The sequence below is a fragment of the Apus apus genome, chromosome 1 (assembly GCF_020740795.1).
Source record: "Apus apus isolate bApuApu2 chromosome 1, bApuApu2.pri.cur, whole genome shotgun sequence".
NCBI lineage: Eukaryota > Metazoa > Chordata > Aves > Apodiformes > Apodidae > Apus > Apus apus.
The window spans coordinates 143,179,334-143,201,822 of NC_067282.1; the positions used below are offsets into that span (position 1 = coordinate 143,179,334).

The 22,489-nt window shown below is 41.7% G+C and overlaps 1 protein-coding gene across 2 annotated transcripts in view; it reads right to left on the minus strand.

The window, feature by feature from the left end:
* The window catches only part of DENND5B (DENN domain containing 5B), a 118,412-nt gene that overhangs the window by 35,299 nt on the left and 60,624 nt on the right, over positions 1–22,489 (minus strand). For both annotated transcript variants that reach the window (XM_051615142.1, XM_051615132.1), the window contains 5 exons: positions 21,439–22,105; positions 10,394–10,581; positions 6,035–6,562; positions 4,402–4,633; positions 1,889–2,039 (listed from right to left, as the gene is read on the minus strand). In XM_051615142.1, coding sequence (XP_051471102.1) covers positions 1,889–2,039; positions 4,402–4,633; positions 6,035–6,562; positions 10,394–10,581; positions 21,439–22,105 — 1,766 coding nt within the window. The remainder of the gene's footprint in view (positions 1–1,888; positions 2,040–4,401; positions 4,634–6,034; positions 6,563–10,393; positions 10,582–21,438; positions 22,106–22,489) is intronic.

Consider the following 22,489-nt stretch of genomic DNA (forward strand, 5'->3'; position numbering starts at 1 on the left):
GTTGACTTTATGAACATACACAATAGCCACATGTGAAGTGCTGGGGAATGGAGCTAAAATGTTCTCTTCCTCCACCCCTAGTCCCAAATGCAAGTGTAACATACATCTAAGAGGCATACACTTGGAAATTAAAATTGATGGATTGCTATGCTTCAACTGATTTTTGTGGTCAAAAGAATTATGATGTATTTGCAGAGAGCATGAAAAGGCTATCTTTTTTATACGTGGGTGTAAATTCAGCAGAATAACATCTCTTAAATGAGAGTCCTCTCAGATGCTCACATATAAAAAGTCAGGAGGCAGAAAGATATAAACAGATGGTCTTGAGCTTTTCCAATTATAAACCTTTTTGGCAATATACAGCTGGAGGAATTCCAAGCATTTGTCACTTTGACACCACAAATGTAATGGGATTTTGGTACTTAAAAATTCTAAAACATGCTGCAATTTGAAGACCAAAACCAGCTATCTAAGTCAAAATGATCACTCAAGGAATTAAAGTTACATTTTAGAATATCTAACAGAAACATCTCAAAGGCATAAGGAAAACTATTTTTAATTTGATGCTTATTCATAGATTCACTGAGATTCTGCAACAGAGCCAGGCTGGGCAAGCTCACACTGTTGCTGACACTGTAAAACTGAAACCCACCATAAGGATAAGAGGCAGACTCCTATACACAGCATCCCACACGATGAAGAAATCCTCCATTCCTCAAGGAAACATGACCCAGAAAGTTTTGTCTTGGTTTGCAAGAAGACTGCAAACAAAGTAACTTTGAAATGTACATTCATCTTTTTATTTATTTTTTAAAAAATTCTTTTAAAGAATTGCAATTCAATGTAATTCAATGCTTAAAGATATTTTATTATTTGCAAGTCTTACTCCTGGTAGGTGATTAAAAAGGGATTAGCTAGCACTGAGGTGCATAAAAGGTGTATAAAGAGAATTGAATGGGCACCTCATATAGAAGCTCAGAGCAGCATCTGTGAATGCACTTTTCTAAAACAAGAGCTAGCTAGCTTTTAGAGCTCTCAGATTTAGCTGTGCTCCATCCTGACCTACCACCAAGATTGCAAGTTGGGGTCTGAGCTAGTAATTTCAGGAAGTAGTAATCACCGATGCACAAATCTTTTCCCCTCTTTCCTGGACTTCAGGGGAAGACAAAAATTAAGATACAACACTTAATTTATATCATAACTATATATGTGTAAAGTGTATTAGTTGCTCCAGGTTCACATTTTACATTAGGTCAACTATGTAATGACATGCTTGAGTCCACAGCTATAGGTACTCCTACCTTCATATCAAAGTGTCCTACAAAACCATACCAGACACAAAACCATATTTGGGTACAAACCATATACTGTCCACCCTCACTGAATTATTCTTCCAGGTTATTCCAACATGGAAACTAAAAGTCAGCTATACAAATTTCTGGGTCATGTAATAACAGCTACAAAAAAAAAAAAAAAAAAAAAAAAAGAGGAACAGTGTAGGCATTAATTTCATTCTGCACCATGGTGTAGAGGCTTCAATACCAAAATTTCTTTCAGAATCTGAATTTTAGCTCAGGTTCCCAAATTATCTTATTCAGTGCAAACAGTGAAGAAATTAATTTTAAATTTATTATGGCAATGATAAAAATAAAAATATGTATCAGAAGGCACAGTATGTACCACTCAACAGAAACCAGTACTGAGGAATCTTCCCAAAACCAGAGCTAACACTTTCTGATGTAACCCAAACCATGGCTATAACTTTAAAAACTGCAGCCCATACAAACCAGAAATTGAAGGAGTTGCCAGCACTCATCCAAAATCAGGACTTCTGTCCAATGATGAGAGAAACCTGCTTTCAAAACCAGAAAATAAAACCTGTGCTTACTTGTTATTGGTGGGTCCTGTTGCCAGGACATCTGATTGCAACTTTGGGAAAAATCCTTGTTCATATTTTCCTTGGCCAATCTTCATATCAAGTAAGTGTGGGTGGATGGCTGTGTGATCGATCTTCATCAGCCGCTGCTCGATGGACTGGGCTGCAAGTTACAGTCACAGGTGAACACCATGTTAGCAAACCACCTGAAGTCATGGGCTACAACAACAAGCGTAGTCATGCTCTGAAGCCTGAAAACCCTCTAAGTTGTTAAACAGCGACTTTAGACCCAGAAACCTCTTGCTTACAGAAGTGAGGAAACATCTCTGCTGTTATTTTGTTATTTTGCATTCAGTTTCTTCACCCAATACAGCCAGTATTAGCACAGGCAAGTTAGCTGTTAAACAAGCAGGTATTTACAGGGGACTATGAGATGAGTTATAGAATCATAGAACAGTTTGAGTTGGAAGGGGCCTTAAAGAATATCTAGTTCCAACTCTCCTGCCACAGGCAGGGACACCTCCCACTAGACCAGGTTGCTCAGAGCTCCATCCAACCTGGCCTTGAACACTTCCAGGGATGAGGCATCCACAATCTCCCTGGGCAACCTGTGCCAGTGTCTCACCACCCTCACAGTAAAGAATGTCCTCCTAATGTCTAACCTAATCTACCCTCTTTCAATTTGAAACCCTTACCCCTCATCTTATTGCTACATGCCCCTGTAAAAATTAACTGGCAAGAGCCCTGCAATCTTTCCCTGAAATGCTGTGTTTGACTTCAATGCCCCATTGGCAGGATGAAGACCTCTGAGGCTGGCTGCAACCCTCTGTGGTGCTGGGCAACTCACTTTGCCCTGGACACGTCTCCTTGGGCTGACGCACAGGGGGTGAAACATCTGGCACCTATAATGATCCTCCTCCTGAGACTAGATATGCCACTGATGGATGCCAGGCCTTTAAAAAGCATAGCTAACAGCAGCAAGGCCTGAGCAGCATCAAGAAGATGAACAGATGCTTGAAAACAGAGGAAGCTACAGCAAGACCAGAGAGGGCTCCCCAGGAATCATGGCTCCACTGAGACTAATGCAGTTCAGTTGTTTGCTTCAAGGACACAAGGATTTAATCTCAAATTGCAAGCAGGATGAAAATAAAATCTGTCACCCTTTCAACACTAAGTCAGATGCACTGTGAGTGAGATGAGAAAGGAGGTGTTTGAGGAAATCAGCATTTAATTAGCAACTTTAATATTCAACTTGTTATAGCCCATCCATTAATGGGTAGGCCTGTTCTTTCCAGCATATCATGGCTAATGAATAAATACGAAATACCTGGAATCTAAATCCATTTTCCAATTGTCAAGAACAACACAGAACTCATTTCCTATTTTATAAAACTGTTATGGGAAAGAAACTGTCATAAGATTTACATACATTATAATTAGAAACTTGGCAGTTTTATGTCCCCTCCCTCTAAAAAACAAAATAAAAAAACACTTCCTATGGTTTTATTTTGGAAAAAAGGGCTGGATACTGTGGGGTCAGAGGGTTTGAAGTGTTCAAAAAATAGTAGGTTAAACAAACAGGTGCTGGATCTGTGCAAGGGTCACATATATTGTGAATGGTAAATAGAAAGGAAAGTTGGTATTACTATCCATTTGCTGCTTTTCACAAGACAGAAAATGAGGTTCTGGTGCCACAATATCTATCAAAACTAGACGCTGAATAGACAGTCGACCTGCAAATTAGAATTGGTTTTAAACAGAAAATTTAAGCTGACACAGGATTTCCATTTCTGTGACATTAACAAGTAAAACACTCTCAAGGAATAAAAAAGCAACGCCAAACAAAAACACCATGAGAAATGTGTTTTCCCCAGTTCATTAGTATGTTTCTCAACCAATTTAAGTGTATAATTTCCCTGTATTACTTGGAAATGAAATAAATACTTGCACAGTAAGAAACTCAAGTATAACTTGAAAAGGCATTCTGTGACTGTAATGGAAAAAAAATCCAAATCTTTAGTACATGGAGTATTGTTTGCATCTATTGCTGGAACTACTAAATATGCCACATAGGATTAGATCCCTGGCACCCCCACTGCTCTAACCAAATGGTGTAAGGGGAAAAAAAGTAAAGTCTTTTTACAGGAAAGGGGAGATGAGACCAGTGGAGCAGACACCAGGGCTCGGCTCCTCAGCGTGGCTGGCACTGGTCCCACCACCATAGCAAAGGAAAGCTCTCCCAGCAATGGAGCAGGAGCTGCCTGAAATCAGAAACATTGGGCCCAGCTCCACAGTTAGGTTTGTGCTTATTAAAAGCACCAGCCTAGGAGAGCTCAAAGGGAAGGTAAAGGCTCCTGTTGTATTTAGCATGTCAAAGCATACTGAAGTTTTTGTCCAGGGAAAATAAGGAAACCATGAGTCTAGGACTGCCTCACCAGCGGCAATGCCCATGTGATGGAGGACCTATTATTTCTTTGTGGCTGACATTGTACTTTTGAATATTTTACTAGCCCATCTCAACATACCTGCTTCTTTCAAAGTGCTGCATTTCTGATAGTTGGATGTCCGCAGTGCAGGGGCCCTTACATTATATAGCCTGATTTTCTCAATTCGGGAGTCAAAAACTCGTAGAAAAGGGTCTTTCTCTTCCCACTGGGAGATTATCTTATTGTCTATGAAGGTTGCAAACATCTGTGTTTCGATGAAGTGTGAAAGGAATGGGAGATAAGGCTCGGGTTGGTCCGAAAGGAAGGAAGCCTGAAATACAGAACAGCTCATTAGTGCTACATTCCCACCTGGCATAGACACTACGAGCCGTCTTGTGACAGAGAACTGATCCAGCAGCCAATAGGAAGGCTTGGATAAGGCTTCCCCACCACAGAAACACCTCTTGGAGAGGTGTGAATCTGTCTACAATGGGACTTGGCTCACAGGTCACCTCTTTGGTCAGAACTGTAAGAAATTAAGTGGTCAGGAGGCTTCATGACAGCTCGAGAAAAAGGAATATGGAGTTACCGAAGTAGTGCCCATGCTGCCAGCATTTTCAAAGCAGCCTAGCAGCTACAACCTGCAGGAATGAGCCCTGTGCAACCCACAGCAGACCACCACCACCACGTGTGCCCACTTGGGACCTCTGGTCTGCGCATCCCTGCTTGAGACCAGGTCACTTAAGGTGTCCTCCATATCAAAGGGTGCAAAGTGCTCTTCAGCTAATGCTCTTTGAAGTTAAGCAGGGCAATTAATAATGAATTTCCAATTAAATCTGAGTGTGTGCCTAAATCTCTGAGCTTTGAAAACACTAACCATAACAGCCCATTTTGTTGTAGAATTATTAGCAGAGGTGGCCTAAACAACCCCCTCTCTGAAAGCTGCACTTGTTCAACACCTGAATGCAAACAAGAATAAAAGGCATGGCAGCATTTTTTTTGATCAAAAACTGACTCAGATCAATATTCAGTCTGTTCCTGACTGCTTATCCCTCTAACATTCCCCTTGGAAACAGACTGGCATCTGAAAAAAATTGACAGCAGTGAGTGCTATCTACTTTGCAATGTCATTCAGAAATAAAAACGGTGCAAGCTTCCAGATGTTTCTCATTCCTTTTGCAGGCCAACAGTCTTTTTATATCCTCATTTCTAATCTCAGCTTCCTTTTCACTCTTGTGTACACACTACAAGGGAGTCATAACAGCACTCTTCTGCCATAACAAGCTGGTAGCCTTCTACAGAAAAACACTGCCCGTTAACAAAAACCTCTACTGTGAAACTAGGAAATATGAAAGACTGGATTTGTTTTTTGTCTCCTGTGTGCGCCTCTTCTCTCAGCAAACAAATAAAAAGTTATAAACATTTTTTTTAAAAGTTACTTTCCACAGCTATCCTTCCACCAAACCCACAGGAGAAGCCCCATCAGCTGGGCAGAGGCAAGCCAGTGTGGTTCATACAAGCCAAGATGGCTCTGCCTGGCTCAGCAGATCTGCACCGATTTACTCTGGCAGCTGCTTGGGCCCTATATAACCAAAATGGACAAACCTCTTGGTGAGGCAGATGATGAATGGTGGATCAAAGAACACCTAGGCTATATCTGCATAACATAGCTATTCTCCCTCCCTCCCAAAAGCACTTCCAGATGGAAAAATGAATACACAGCTATCTTTACTTTGTCAAAGTTTTGCATTTGTTCCCTGTTTGTCAGCCATGATTCCATATCGGGGGCCGCCTGAATGACGAAAGCCTCGTAGTCTGCGAACATCTGCGTGAAGCGGTTGGCAAAAACCTCCCGAAGCTGCACGTTCAGTTTGTAGTCCCTCAGCTCCACCTCCTCACAGGGCAATTTCCCATCCTTCTCCTTCTCCGCCGTGATGGTCATTTTTTCCACCGTCACGCCTGTTCTCTTGGCGAGGGCCTGGAGGCGGGCGATCGTCTCGTTGCCTTTCAGCAGCTCATACATGTTGAGAGCATTGCTGGGGATGTTCCCGTTCTTCTTGTCGTTCACCAAGTCGCTAAGAACCAGGTTCTTGAGTTTGGTGGCGCTGTCGCTGCAGTGCAGGTTACCTTCTGGTGGGATCCCAAACTGCAGGAGAACCTCCGAGATCTCCTGGATAAACTCCAGCTTGTTGGGGAACTGGGGGAATTCCTCCGGCAGTTCGATGAAGTGGTTGTCGATGTCTACAAAGCACAAGTTTGCCTGAAATACAAATAAAATTTTCAGATTCTCGACGCTGAATTGGTTTTCCTAGGATGCTTCCAGACAAAAGGACAAGAGCACACATATGCAGGAGACCTAAGCTGTGTTGTCTAGCCTGTGACATTTCAGACTTCAGCAAAGCTGGGGAATGAATGGCAATGATTTAACAAATAAATAGAGCCTCCTGCCCCCTCCTGTTCTCCTGGGACTTGCAGATCCCAAACTTCTCACCTCACAGATTTGATTTCCCCTCCTAGATCAGCCAAGGACACAGCAGGAAGCTTGTTGGATGTTTAGTATCACTTCTCAGCCCACACAAATAGTATTTGTGTGAGTAACTGCATCTCAAGGGCACATTTATTTTACCAGGATCCAACAGCAGGAAGCCACTGAAGATGTGCTACCAAGGAGTGAGATGTTCAGTGAGAAAGATGCTGCTGCTATATGAACAAATCTACAAAAGAGGGTCCCATGCAAATCCACTGGGATCCATTGGTATTGTCCACTGAAGCCCTGTTTCTCCACTCCTCCCTACCCCGTTTCCATGGAGGTTTTTAATCTTGACAATTCCTCTGCTCAAGATTTAAACAGAGTACTCTTAGACAGCTTTGCTACGAATGGAGATGGATCTCAGCCCATAAGATTAAAGCTAAGTGAAGATATGAATCTAGGAGAGCTGATATTTTTACTAGGAAAGTGTCAATGGGGGGATGAAAGAACCCTACATAAAAATTAATTACATTGGAAATGTACCCTCAGGAATAACAGCAGAATGAAAAACAGTAATTGATCTTCTGAACTGCAGCTTACATATGAAACTCTCTGTCTGAGTGCACTGTGCTGAATAAATCTTAAACCAGGTCAGATTCCCAAGATGCTAAACTCCAAAGGGTTTTATCCTGACATAAAGCTGCAGAACAAGAGATGCAGGAACCCACAAGGCAGCAGCAGGTCTTTGTTAGCCTGACCTGGCCAGTAGCATAGCTCCTTTGCATTCGCCAAGGCACTTTTGCTGTTCTTTACTCCTCACCAAACACTGTAGACTAATCTTCAGATCATGTGAATGGAAAGACTTTATTTTCCTCCTTTTCTGAAATGGTTAATTTCAGAATCCAATCTGATACAATCCACAGCAAACATGGTTATAATACAATGGATATTTCAGGGACATGCTTGAGATGAATCACTTTTCACATAGATACTTTAAAGGGTATTAGGATTCATTTGGTAAAGCAGAAGTGTCCCTTCAGCTCACTTTTTCATAATAAATTTGGACCGTACAAGGAAAAGCATTTCTTCATACAAAACAATTTACTTTACTTAGCTGTACAGCTATTAAAGAGTTGTGGTATGCATAAGGTTCTTTAGCTCAGGGACAGTCTTGTTATCTGTCAATATTTCATTTCAAAGGCTTTGTCATTTCAGCTCTGCATATCATTTACAAAATTTGAAAAATTAGATTAGGATTCAGAAAACCCTTGGGAAATTGGTCTCACTTCTCTCTTCAAAAACATCTGATGATTAAAGTTAATGCAGACAGATTAGTAACCTTATAACAGCAGGATGGCCAGTTGTTAGAATTTTTATCTCTAACAAATGTTTTATATTTAGACCAAAGGCTTGCAAAGCCTGCCCCTGGCCTGAGCAATAAGGGAATGCTAAAGTGAACATCACTTCATCACTCATGTGTTGAACCATTTTTTTTATCGTCTGGAGGAATCTGATGTTCAAAATCTTCCCTGCTCAATACCCCTTCTTTCTTTCCCTCCCCCACAGCTACTTTAGCTGTGGTGCTCATAAGTGCTGTGCTGGTATTTTTCACTCATTTGTCAAACATTTTAACAGGGTGGGGGGAGATGTTCCACCCCTCTATTACTGTTCCCTCACTGGCAATATTTAATTCGTTATTCCAGTGATACTGCAAGCCTATCACATTACAAGTTTAATTTAAGGAAAATGACAGCTTAATTTGCTAACTAGAAACATATGACTAATAATTTTTTAAATCGCAGTAATTATGTAATATCAGCTCGGTTTTACTGCAAAGCACAGCCAGATACCAGCTTCATTTCCACGCCACTGACAATTTCATGTGATTGGACCATTGCATCTGCGAGGTAAGACTTGATTGGCACTGTTACAGGCCACCAAAGCTAAGAATCAGTGGCCTCTGCCTACTACCTAAAATAGACCTTCATTAAAAGCCGTATTACACCTGCCTGTGTTTACCCCTCCAGTTCCAGATACATATTCTCCTCCTGCATATTCTCTGCTGCTACTCCCACCTGCCTTCTCAGTAAGAGCACCTATTCACAAGCCTTAGGGACTCTGCCCCCAGGAGATACCCTTGCGTCGAGCTGAGCACAGCATGACAGTGCCACTGTCATGGGATGTTTCAGCCCCACAAACAGTTATTCTTCGGGTTGCCACTGATTTTAAGAAGAAATCTAAGTTAGAATGCATGGCATACTCAAGAGATGGGTCCAGTCACCATCTCAAAATGCAGACAGGCTAGTGATATCTCAAAGACTTTACAGTATGGAGAGTAATGGGTGGCCCATTAAAATGCTAAACATTTTTAATCATCTTGATCAAATTTTAAGAAGAAACACTTCCATTTAACTCTCTACTACCTCTGATTACCTAGATTAGGAGGACAATCTTTCCTTCTTTTTTTTTTTCTTTGGGGAAAAAGTGCTAGACCAGGCAAAGTTTTCAGTTCCCATTGCATGAGAGAACAGATCATAGAATCATTTTAGTTAGAAAAGTCCTTTAAGATCTCCAAGACCAACTGCTAACCTAGCACTGCCAAGTCCACCACTGAACCATGTCCCTACACACCACATCCACATGTCTTTTCAATACCTCCAGGGATGGTGACTCCACCACTGCCCTGGGCAGCCTGTTCTAGTGCCTGACAGCTCTTTCTGTGAAGAATTTTTTCCTCATCTCCAATATAGACCTCCCCTGGCACAACTTGAGGCCATTTCCTCTTTTTCTAGTGTTTGTTACTTCAGAGACCAACACCCACCTCACTACGCCTTCCTTTCAGGTACTTGTAGCGAGCAATAAGGCCTCCCCTCAGCCTCCTTTTCTCCAGGCTGAACAGCCCCAGTTCCCTCAGCTGCTTCTCTTAAGACTTGGGCTCTAGACCCTTCACCAGCTTAATTGCCCTTCTTTGGGCATGATCTTTAGTCCAAAGTACCACAATTGGAGTGAGTCAATATTGTAAAAGCCCATGCATGTGTGTGCATGCCTCTAAGTGGGTAACAGACAAGGTATTAATGAAAATCTGGCTTATCTGAGGCCAGGATACTGGTCTAGTAGTAGACTTTGACTCAGACAGCAACCTACGGGCTGACCTGTGGGTGGGATGAGGCTGGCAGGATGGGACACGCTTCTCAGCAGCAGCAGGGGGACAGGGACAGGCTTATACCACCTTGCAACCACACCCAAGATTCAGGTTCACAAAGACCATCTCCAAATTAAATGCTCTTTAGCTCTCTGTCAATGGGACTGTGACACTGACAGAGTAACAAAACCTGGTGATGTGTCATGTAGGGAAAGCAGAGAAACTTCCAGTGTCACAGCAAGAAGCAGAAGCATTTACAAGTCAATGCAGTTAGCAGCACTCATTAAATAAAAAAATGGATTGAGAAAGGCTGTGGAGTCTCTCCCTGCTACCTCACTCCGGCTGGCAAACAGTCTTCACAGTGCCAGAGAAGTCTCCTAACACCAGGCATGCCATTTTCCAGCAGGGATTCACACAGACAATAAATTCACACAGAAATAAAGCATTTCAGAGTAGCAACCCCAAAGGCAGAGACTGACCTCCTGAGGCAGCTCCAGCTTGGAGCGGTCGGTTCCCTCCTTGGACTGCAGCCCCATCAGGTAGGGAACAGGAGCATCCAGAAAATGCAGGAGAGAGGCAGGAAGGATGGGGACGTACACGTGCTGCCACTGAAACGGGAACAGCAGTGTTGTGATCCCCTCTGCCACTGTCATCAGACGCTGATAATCTAGACAGGGAGAAAGACAGACATTGCATTATCTTCCCGTGTTGTGCTTTTGAAATTTGGTTGGCAAGGCCATCAGTGATAAAACAAGACATGTTTCTGTGGTTAGATGTTCTTCTGAAAAAAAGCCTTAAACATTATTTAATTAATAAAAACTCATTACCTCCAACAAGAAACTGCTTAAATAAGTATTTCTTACCTAGATCTATTCAGTCATTAAATTAATTTATTGTAAGTATATAAAAATTCTCATGGACAGGATAATAATAGTCCAATTCTATAAAAAACACATTTTTTGAGGGAAAAAGGTGGAGAAAGAGGTGAGCTTCAAGTAAACATTGTGGTAAAACTTTCCTGTTTGCTCTTACCTGCCTGCTTCTGCTCCACTTGCTTCTAAAGCTGAGGGTATTTTCCTGAAGCCTCACCTTGGTCACATCCCAGACTTCTATAGTGTCAGAGTGTTTAAAAGCATTTTTTTCATGTAAAATCCAAACAGAACCCTAACAGAAATTTAGTTCTAAAAAATAGTCTGTATAATTAACATATTTATGTTGCATTATTTTCCCAAAATTGTACTTAATCCACTAGTTTATTACTTCGCAATATTTTGGTTCAAGTAAACATATTATTTTAATTAAAATTTAATTTGATCCAGCTGAGCTACAAGAATATTTCAGAATTTGGATAAGAGCAAATTATTTCTCAAATATCCAGCTGGTGTGGATACCACAACCTCTTTATTGCTATAAATGAGGAAAACTGAATTTGAGAACATCACACATACAAGCAGAAGAGTCAGTTCCAACTCACATTCTGGGGCTCTGCTACTTCTGAAAGCTGCTCTGTTATTTACAAAAAGGAATTGTTCCCCCAGCTTCTGTGCATGGGAGCATCACGAATAACCAGCAAGAGTGGCAGAAGAGATGTCTGTACTATGGCTTTATCCAAAAACAGCTCTCATCAGTGCCAAGCAAATTTCATGGGCTGTGGCTTGGGCAACCAAAACATTTTCAACCTCACCAAGACCAGATCCTTGGTTGAATTGTTGCTCATCTCTCTTAGCTCCTCTGCCCCACTCCATAAAATTAAAGACATATGTATAAACACTCTGGTTTTGAGTAAGGTAAGGTTTTTTCCTATAGCCCTACAGACTGCTTGCACACGGATAGGAACCCAGCCTGGCCCTTCCTGTTTCTTGAACAAGCCAACCTTGTGCCCTGGCATACATCAGCAACAGCAAAAGCACTGTTATCTCACACCACTCAGCTATCAGGAGGTCACTGGGAAGATGCACTTGAATAAATATGCAAATTTAAATAACAAATTGCATAACCCATTCCCTTTTGTGCTAGCACCTCTCTGTGGAAAACCAGCCTCAATCTGCCGAAGGTCAGCCAGCAGGGCAAAAACATTTTTCATCTTGTCTTACTAATAGCTAGTCGTTCAATCTTCAAAATTATTTTCCTGCATACAAGTCAGTCTCAAGGTGACACCTCAAAACCATTCCTAGCTACAGATCAGCCATTTACAAATCTCTCCCTTTGCAGTGAGTGGTCTGTAATTATACATGTTCAGTGGCTGTCTTGTTGAGGAGCGCTCATACAGAATCAACTTACATCATCTGTTGGTGAAGATTAGGCATCTCATAATGTTTCATATCTCTGATAGCTTTAAAGGTTAGAAAAAAGTAAAAATCAAATACAGACAGCAGCATGTCTTAAGTATGCGTGAGATTATTTCAAAGTCTGTTCTGACCTATATAGCCATGTGATATAACAGGTCTTCACAGGAAAGCTGCAAGTATTGTTTTGGATTGGGGCGTTCAGCTCTGGAAATGTGTGCTTGCTCTTCTTTCATGCTACTTGTAATATTTAACATAGTCACTAGGACAAGTTTTGTAACCAGCTTACTATGAGGAAAGCTGTTTTTAAAAAAACCTAGTCATGACCAAATTACTAGGCTAATTACTACAATTTAGCAATGTTTGTAAGCAATTAGCAGAGATAAAAAATGTGATGTACCCAGCTGTTTTCACTGAAGAGAAGGATGTTCCCAGGTTCTTTCAGAAAAAGAATTTAAAACACCTGGAGATGGTTCTTTTGATATTTGTTTAATAAAGTAAGAAACCCTTATTACTTTGTATTTACTTTCAAGTCTGTGCAAGGTTAGACACCTATCTTATAAGGCATAAAGTCTTTTTTTGATGGAGAGATTCATATAGCTATCAGCATTTGAGGGAAGCTTACATGATTACTGGAATGAGAGACTCCTACATTTCCCCAGATGAGAGAGAGGAAAAGGGGTGGCAGAACAGAAAAAAAGAAAGGAGAAGATGACTGGAAGGGGGTGAAAAAATCAGTGTGTGTATAGACTGCAGGTGCTTGCGCCAAGAAGAGCATTTCCAGATCCTATCCCACTATCACTCCTAAACTTGGATAACAATCTCCAACTGCAACCCAAGTTTTGCCTGTTATTTTATGAATGAGAGGCCCAGGTGGGAAAACTATTCTCTGATCCTACTTCAACCTTTAGAGCTAGAATAGAGGTATAGATAGTATTCATCAGTTTAGGAAGTGTCTTTTGAGCACTAGATCTCCTTTCCATCTGACTGCTCTACCTCTCATATTGCTATATGCCTCTCTTCCTTTCAGTCTTCATTTCTCCCCACTCCCAAAATGATGATAATTTATACCACAGTATTTATTTTGCTTGGCCGCTCCACCTGCATCTCTCACCTTGCCTTCATGGGACAGAGAACTTCTCCAGGACAGGGAACATAATCAAGCACAGCTCCTGCAGTAAATTATTCGTGTTCAGAGTTAAATCTCTAATTTCTACACAGGACATTTTCCAAAAGAAACAGCTCCAGGAGGATAATCCCAAGGCAAAGTGGCCCCTATGGTTCCTATTGCAACCGCTGCCTCTTAACAGCTTAGCTGGATTTGGCACGGGTCTGTCTCTCACAATGAACCTTCTCCCTTTGTGAAGAAGACAGTAACAGAGTCAAGTTGAAAAACTCTTGATCCAACCTTTTGTTCTGGCAGCATCTGCTGGGGGCCCTTAGCCAAGTCCTTGCACCTCACTTAACATGCACTGGACAAGTAACTGCAGCAGGGATCTGCTGTGCTGCAGGTCAGCAGTTCTGCTGCACAAGTGCCAGGTTTCAGTCACGCTTTAGAAAGGTTTGGAAATATTTGCATGGCTCGCAAGATACAACATGATGATTAAAATGCAAACCCTGAGAGACTTCTGTATAGTTATGAATATCTGTTATGTGCTAGAGATGGATATGGTTTCAGCATTTGAACAATAACTCAGTATAAACCTTTTTCTGAATGAGGACAAAATTTGAGAATACTTGTCTTGATGTTGAGTTTCCATAATACAATAACAGGACAAAACCCAAACAGTAGGGTATTGCAACAGACACTGTGCATGCAGAAAAATCTACCCCCAAACACTCAAAACACACGCAGTGACTAAGAAACCAAAACAAAATAATCCTTCTCCTTTCACTTGACAGGTTGGGTATAGAAACTTTGAGATGCTAAGCAATTCACAAAGCTCAACATAAAATATGCTTTTCCTGATTCAAAGGAGTTCCTATCTCAAAAATCCTTTCCATGATGCAGCAAAGCGAAACCAAGGTCCTTCGAGAGGGGAAAGGGAAATCAATGTTACTCCTGCCCAGAACAGCTAAGACCTCCCTGCTTCAGGTGGTACCTCCAAACCAAGTGGTACCTTCAAATCTTTGGCTGTAATCAAACAGAAGAGAATTTCAGCTGAGACCTGCTCAGCAAATGCCCAAGCACAGGATTTTTTGAGTATAAAGCTTGTGTGGGAGCACACACACACTCAAACCAGAAACGGCATTCTTACTGTGATCAGTAGAGTGTTATTCCAGTTTCAACACACCCAGCCTTCCAGATGAAAGAATAATTTGGCAGGTTTCCACCTCTCTGTTCCAGTAACCTACCAAAGGTAAGGTACAAAGCCTACTGCAGAGCCGGAATCAGCCTGGGTCTTCTAAATCTGGTAAGGTGCTTTAAAAATAGACCATGCCTCCTCTTTATTTTCCTTTTTAAGTTCCATTTTACAGTCAGTTTGAAAGTACTTGGAAGCATTTGAAAAGGTGGGTTACCTGGACACCACTTCCTTTTATCTACTGCTTTTTGAGCATGCATAAAGTGTAACTGCAGATTTGCAAAGCCACAGATTTAAATATGTATCCTGGACGATGATAATCAGGTTATGTTCTCAAAGAGCACTTATCAAAAGGAACAAAACTATTCTAAGCAATAATTTTATACAAAGCAAAGCTAGCAACAGAGAAAATAAAATCAATAAATTTTAAGAAGAGTTAATTCTTCAGAGAGAAACACCTGAACATGCTTTAAAACATTCTTGTGACTAACTGCTTTTCTACACACTACCTCTTCAGTCAAAATATTATAAGCAATTGCTGTTCAACTACTACTTTTTGTAACAAGATATAGATTAGCTGAGCCAGGTATATTGGAAGAACTGGAAAATAACTATTAATGTTTTGCTTTGAGTGCTGAGCATGAGTCAGGAATGGTGCACAACAGTTATGAGACCTGTCTAGTGGCTCGGTACCTTCAGATCTGTAATGTTTATATATAGCATACTGCAGATGAAAAAAGAAATCTGAAATTCACGTCTGAGACACAAATTGTGTATGAAAGCAAAAGTTTTCAAATCAGATCTCAACAGCTTCACAGAGGCAACACATATAAGTGTTGCAGACTTCAAAGAGCCCTGGAAGCTTCCAGCTTTCATCTGGTTTGTATACCGGCAGCTGTGATGACTGACAAGCCAAACCAGGTGATTTTCAAGAGATGTTCAGATAAAATGCACAAAAATGTTTCAGGAAATGCTTATTTACTACAGAAATCACCTTGCACTCATGCTGCCTTTGGTACACTTGGACAGGTTGGTGACCAAGGACTGTAACCATCAGACTGTCCTCGGGAACGACCCACGGCAACTCAACACCCTTTTTTTGCCAACAGAAGAGGGAATTTACCAGCGAGCAACACAGCACATGAATTGCAAGATAAAAGCAGAGCAGCAGTTTATGCAAATCTGAAAATACATATTTTCTTAAACCAGATGATCAAGACTAGCCTGCATCTAATTGCCTGAACCAAGAACGAGCCTCTCAGCTTGGGGGTCAGCTCAGCCCCAAGGGAAACATCCTGAGGCAGACATTCACCAAGGCTAATTCTTTCCATTTTCCCTCCTTGCCAAATGCTTAATGGAAAAAAACAATCACTTCCACTTCAATAAATATCCATTTATATGATTTATCCATGTTACAGCCTGCCATTAGTGGTTCAGCATAAATTAGTTGATGATTAAGAGCCACCTTATAAATTAATTCACAGGAAAACCTGAATTAGCTCCCATTACCAACACGGTTAAGTCTCCCAAGAGCAGGGCAGAAGTCTGTGACAAGCTGACAAGGTGGCAGCAGGACATACGAAGATGCCCCTGATGACAGAGGGAGCCCCTTGCTCATCCCCATGGCTGCTGGGGCAGAGTGGCTGGGAGGGCACAGGCCCTACCAGGCAACAACTTTGCTGAAGGCCACTTTTGACTGCCATGTTATTTATCTGGCATTTGCCAAAGCTGGAATGCAAAGGCCTTATTTAACTTCTTCCCCCCCCTTTCTTACAAGGTAAAGGTATTTTATAATGGAAAAATCAAAAGATCCAACCAAAAAAAGGAGAGAAGGGATGGAGATTGTGTGTGCAAAGTGGTAAAAGCCGTTGCCAAATCTTCCTCTACACTACTAGTGGAGTGGGAATGTAGTAAATAAATTGCTGCTCTGCTTTTAATCTTACTACAGACCTGTAGTAGGAAAGATATTTAGATGCCACCTTTTTATAGGTAATGACTATATAACAGTCATCTGTATTACAATTTCTAAGATTGAAAAAAAATAATGCCAAAAATTTTTGCCTTTGAGGAGCAATTACTCAAGGCCTTTGAAAAACAACATGGGAAATGCTAAAAATTATAATTAGTAGAAATAGCCTAAGCCCTAAGAAGTTTCTTTGTCTCATCCACATGTTCCCCCTCATGTTTAAATCCATGGAAAGGCAGACATACAAAAATGAAGTGGATTGCTGAGGTTTCCGTGGAGTCCACAGTTTAATTCATCTCTCTCCAGCAGACATCTCACGCCAGTGGCATTTTGTTACTGAAATTGTGGCAGCTATTAACTTGGATACTGCTGGAAGCCTGGACATTCACAATACCCCTACATCTCCACAGTTGTATGGGAGAGCTGTGCTCTGAATAAAATCAAGGGCACTTTCAAGAGTATTACTTCCTATGATTGAATAAACTGTAATAAAACTACAACAGCGAGTCTGTTTCATAAATGAAACTCTCTAAGCCCCAAGCTTGCACAATGTTAGATGTGTGCTACACCATGTGCCTTGTTTAGTGATAACAAGTATGACCCTTTATCTGTATTTTCTGCTTTATTGGGAGTCTCATAGTTCTTATGACCTTCCTTTGAAAGTCACGGGAACACATCATAATCCAAGCTTTGATTTTCAGAGGGTGAAGTTTTAAGGCTGCAATCCAAAGACTATCCCCTGAAAAACTGCAGGGAAAAAATATCTAATCCCTCCCCTTTGGTTTTCAAAGCCCCAGTGTTAAAATTTGGCCCTACTTAAAATTAAAAGTATTCTCAATATGCAGGAAGATGTAACCTGAAGCCACAGGAGTTCTGCTTGTAGTATTTTCAGGAACAGCTTTCTGTACCAACTTTGCAGGCCCAAGCTGTCACTTAGAGAAGTCTATTACACCTACGCATCAACAGAGATTTTTATTGATTCCCTGGGATTGTTTTTTCAGGCTTGCCGCAGTACTGTTTGCTGCTCCAAAGCTGTACAGAAGTTTCGTATCTTCAAACTGAAATGCCTTGGTCATAGTGGCTTCTGCCCCAAAATGACACAACTATCCACACCAGCAGTTCCCAAACTGTGGTTTGTAAAGCCATGATGATAGCTGCTTAGCACCAGGCTGCTTTAAAGTTTAGATAGGAAACTTCAGAGAAATACAGGATTAAGGTAATTGCCTGCAGTTCAAAATGTTTGGGAATGAAAGAGCTTAAAAAATGAGCTGAAAAATGAGCTCATCACTCTTTTACATCAGTCTCTTGACCTCTCTGCTTCAACACGACAGCTGCAAAGGGAATTTACGGTCCACTACAATCCCTTCATTTTCCCAAGTGATGGGATACCACTCACCTGTAAAACACCAGAAAGAGAGCAACTAGATACACAAAGTGGACAGTAGCAGCCATGGTACAAACAGATACCGTCTGGTCACATCCCCGCTGCAGAGCTGTGCCAGACAAGCTTGTATCATGCTGGGAACACGTTCAGGGCAGGCTGGGTAAAGTCACCCAACACCTTTCATCTCTTCGTTTAGTTAGATGCCTTTGTTCAGGCTGCTGGAAACATTATGCCTTGGCTACATGGTTAAAAATAAACCTTTTCATCATCAGCTCCTACTTGACTAGAGAAAAACCACTCCAGAATAGTCAGTACAGTCTTAGTGCTACCTTCCTTGTCAGCCCTTTGCTGCTTTTATCACCAACACTGTCAGAAACCAGGTGCAACTCCACTTGACCACCATCCTTCTCACAGGCAGCCTGCTGCCCGTGCTTGCCTACAAAGTTTAGCAACTAAAGCTGCTTGACCAGTTGTACCCAGTGTTTGCAGTTTTCACATCCCTCTCCTTCTTGGCTTCAAAAAAGTAATCTCCCTTTAGTGGACAAATGTTTAGTGACAAGTTTAAGGTTCTCAGCAGCCAGCCAGCAGGCTCGTTGTATGGTTACGGCTGTGCAACAGTTTATATTTTCACTCAGCTTTCCAAAATAAGTCTTTTTTCTATAAAAAGATTATTTTTCTATTAGTAGTTTTTGTTTTGTTTTGCAAGCTTGAATGAAAAGCTTCCTTCCAACAGGTCTAGGAGAAACACAAAAAAGTCAGCTTAGTTTTCCCACATGTGTTATTAGCGGCTCTCTCACTGAAATAATTTGGTGAACTGAAGTAGGTCTTGGTTCAGTGCTCTGATTTCTTGACTATTGTAGCATTTCACTGAACCTGACTTTGGATGACTAACGCTGTCTTGCTTGAAATTGCACCCTGTGGATGCAAGGGCATCTTCTGCTAATCTTTTGTTGCGTTTAGTAAGGTTGCAGCAAGGCCAGGCCACTGGAAACAGAGTCCAGTGAGTCCATCCTCCTTAAAACAGAATGGGAAGGAAGGACAAATTTGCAAAATCACTTTCATTTGTTACTTTGGAACCAGCTATACAGAAGTAAAAAACTCCTTTTCATCTTTGGCCTTGAAAAACACTTGCAGGTAAGAGAGAGTTTCTCCCCAATGGATCTCAAAGGTTAGAAAGGAGATTTGAGCAGTATCTAGCCTGGTTGTATCTCAACTAGGAAAAGAGCTGCTTTGTTCTCTGTTTCAGGAATGGCAAGACTGACATTTAAAAGAAGCTGCAGTGCACAATTAGCCAAGCACTCAGCTATCAGGATATGCCAAAACTGAGGCTTTGCACTTGACCTCCACTCCACATTCCTCACCTCTGGGAACCAGCATTACGATGCTATTTACATAATCACAGTATTTCCCTAATACAACTCTATGCTATTCCCCATGGACCATCAATGGTCCATCATGGACCCCCTGCTCTGGCAGGGGGGTTGGACTAGATGATCTTTTGAGGTCCCTTCCAACCCCTATGATTCTATGATCAAGTTGTGTCTCTATTAGATATGAAAGTAAAGGAATGTCAAGGACATCTTTAGATTCACCAATAATAGGGAGAGAGAGGGTGGAGAGGATTAATTCTCACTATCTTATTTTTCTTTAAAAACAAACCCACAGTGAAAAAAAACCCAAAACAAATAAACCCTTAAATTATGGCCAATAATTGAAAGAAAAACACTTACTTATCTCACTTCTGATGGAACTGAAAATTGAGTCAAAATTATTTAGTGGATATTGCGTATCTGTCTCAAGGACTATTACAGAAGTAATGAATGTGCAGGTTGTTCTTCATTAGCATAAAATATTACTAACATGTAATCTGACAAGCAAATGTTACTAGCTTTCAGTAAAAAACAAAATATCTCAGTTTTCAGTGAGCTCATAAGCAGAGGCCAGGGTGGGAATGATGAGCTGGGATGGAGCGGCATTTCAGTGGTGTTGCTGCTTAATGTTGAACCCTGGTGTCAAGCAGCGAAGGCAGCACGACTCAAATTGAGGAAGACAGGAGTAAGCACATGCACAGAAGCAGAAGGGAGGGGAAAAGCAGCCTAATCAAAACTAACAGCAGGATTTCTGCTCACACTTCAAACTGAGAGCAGATAAAGCCTTTCATTTTCAGGTCTGGAAAGCAAACCCCTGGAGTCCCTGTGGAGAAGTGCTCTGCAAAGAACTAGCAAACCTTTGAATTCAGTCGTTTGCAGAACCACCCTCTTTCCACCTCCCTGAACGTTTTTCCCCTATCTCAGTCCATTAGTATTACTATTACACACTTACTGACCTTTCATTTTATATGACAAACCTAAGCATTCACTTTTGAAGCCTGAAGGTTCATTATCTGTACTGATTTTAGATGACATTCCATCCTCTCTCTTCATCTCCCTTTCAAGCTGTCTGTTGCTTGAAACACATCTTGAGAAGTCTAGGTAATACCTCAGGTATGTATTTTTTTTTTCTAATCTGATGAAACCACTCCCGCTAGCTTTTTCCCTGAGGCACTTCCTACTAATTTAGGCTCAGCATCACACAAGCCATTTGGGAATCCAGATAACACAAACATGTATCCAATGAGACTTAAAGAAACTTCCAAAAAGTCCAGACAATCCCTTTAAAGTCAGCAGGAAACTTGAAGCTGACTTTTTCAGGCACTCAGATGCATTGCAACAATTGCAACACATACCTCTTGGTATCCAAATACCAACAGGACCAGATTCACAGCAATCAACGTCATACAGGAAAGACTAAGAGGGGTGTAAAACCTCATAGCACGGCCAGCACCAGGTCAAGATTCCCCAAACTTGTAGCAGAGCATTGCACTACTGCAGAAAGACACAACCACAAGAGAAGAGGTACAAGCCAGGTTTCCAAAAGCTTTTGCTGGCATGTTTTGAGGTGGACGGGCACCACGCAAGCAACTTCTGCCAACATAGAGGAGCCTTTGCCTATTGCAATCATACAGGTCTCAAAAAAGGTACCAAAATTCTGGTCAGAAAAGCTCCCAAGTATCTCAAGTAGGACTATGAAGGGATGCCCTGTAACTCCACACAATTCCATCCCAGCTTAAACCTTCTGCCTCTTAAGTGCTAAAAAAAACTCCCAGTGGTTTAACCAGAACATATCCATCATATGGGAGGGAGAAAATCTCACCAAACTTCACCATGCTCCTGAACTTTGAAGAAGAAAGCAGCAAGAGCGCTCTCTGCAAGATGTGTTACTTTCTGCTGGTATTTTTACAGAGATAGAATTGGTTTCATGCTGTCCTGCAGCATGATCAAGGGCAATGTAAGGATTATAATTATGTGAATTCTATTGCTACCTGTCACAAGTGTGATAAATACAATGCATAATTAAACAAGTGATATCTAGACTGCCTGGAGGAAACAATTATTTAGTGCTTTCACTAGGACAGACTAATTTCTCAATTTTTCATTTTTCAAATCCCCTGAAAATCAACAGCTCTGTATTAGCCTTGGTGGCTGTAGCTGCCCAGGAGCTGCCCGCTGGGAACAGAGCCAATGTGCATCGCCAGCCAAGTGCCCACCTTGTGAGTACAGAAGGATCTGCATCTCCAGAAGAACACAGGTGAAAACCTGGACCAGGTTCTCCAGTCCCAGCAGCTCAAAGACCTCCCGCAGAGGGTAGTCAGACAGAGGCAGCTCGTTGGGCCCAGGTCTCTGGCAAACGATGGGCTCATAAACCCCATAAAACTTCAGTGACCTCCCTGGGGGTGGCAGGGGCACCTCGTAGAGGATGTTGTGGATGTAGCTCTCCAAGGGCAGAGGTGGTGGCTGCTGGGAGGTCACTGCCTTGTAGAGCTGGATCAGGAACTTCTTGCAGGCTTGCATGAAGGGCAGAGGGGTGATGAGACATATGCATTTGGAGACGTACAGCGTGTCTCTGCTGATGTCATAGGAGTTGTACCTCTGGAGCTTGGCGAGGGAAGTGGCATCGCCCTCGTCAGTGCTGCTGGCCAAGGAGTCCATGCTACATGAGGAGGAGGCGCAGACGCTGCTGTATTGCTCTGCATTGTGCATCTGGTAAAGTGTTTGCATGGCTGTGCAGATCTGCTTGCTGGTGACCTCTTCGTAGAACGTGAGCACAAACCCGTATGTACGAGAGCCATCCTCTCTGGTGATGATGAACGAGTGGAGCTGCGGATCTCTGTTATCTGCCTGTGTCCGGAAAGATAGCCCTTTGGGCATACACAGCTAAGGAAAGAGAAAAGAAATAGATATAGTTATCTAAGCTACACTTTTACTTTGTTACTTCTGCTTCACAGGCACTTTCTTTTTTTCCACCACACCATAACATAATGTAACCCCCTTGAAGAGCAGCCCAAGAGCAAACAGCCTAAAACTGATGCTACTTAAAAGAAGAGATAGGCACGACTGAAGAAAGGAAAACACCCCCCAAAACCACCCATCTAATAAGTCATTATGACTTACTTCCATTACTTTATAAAATGATTTTCATTACTCAATGCCTTTGTCTTATTTACTTAAGCATCACACAAAGACATCCAGTTTTGTTCTCATTTGCATACATTGTTCCCTCAGCACTCTAAAATCAGAGAGCCAAGGGAGCATCTTATA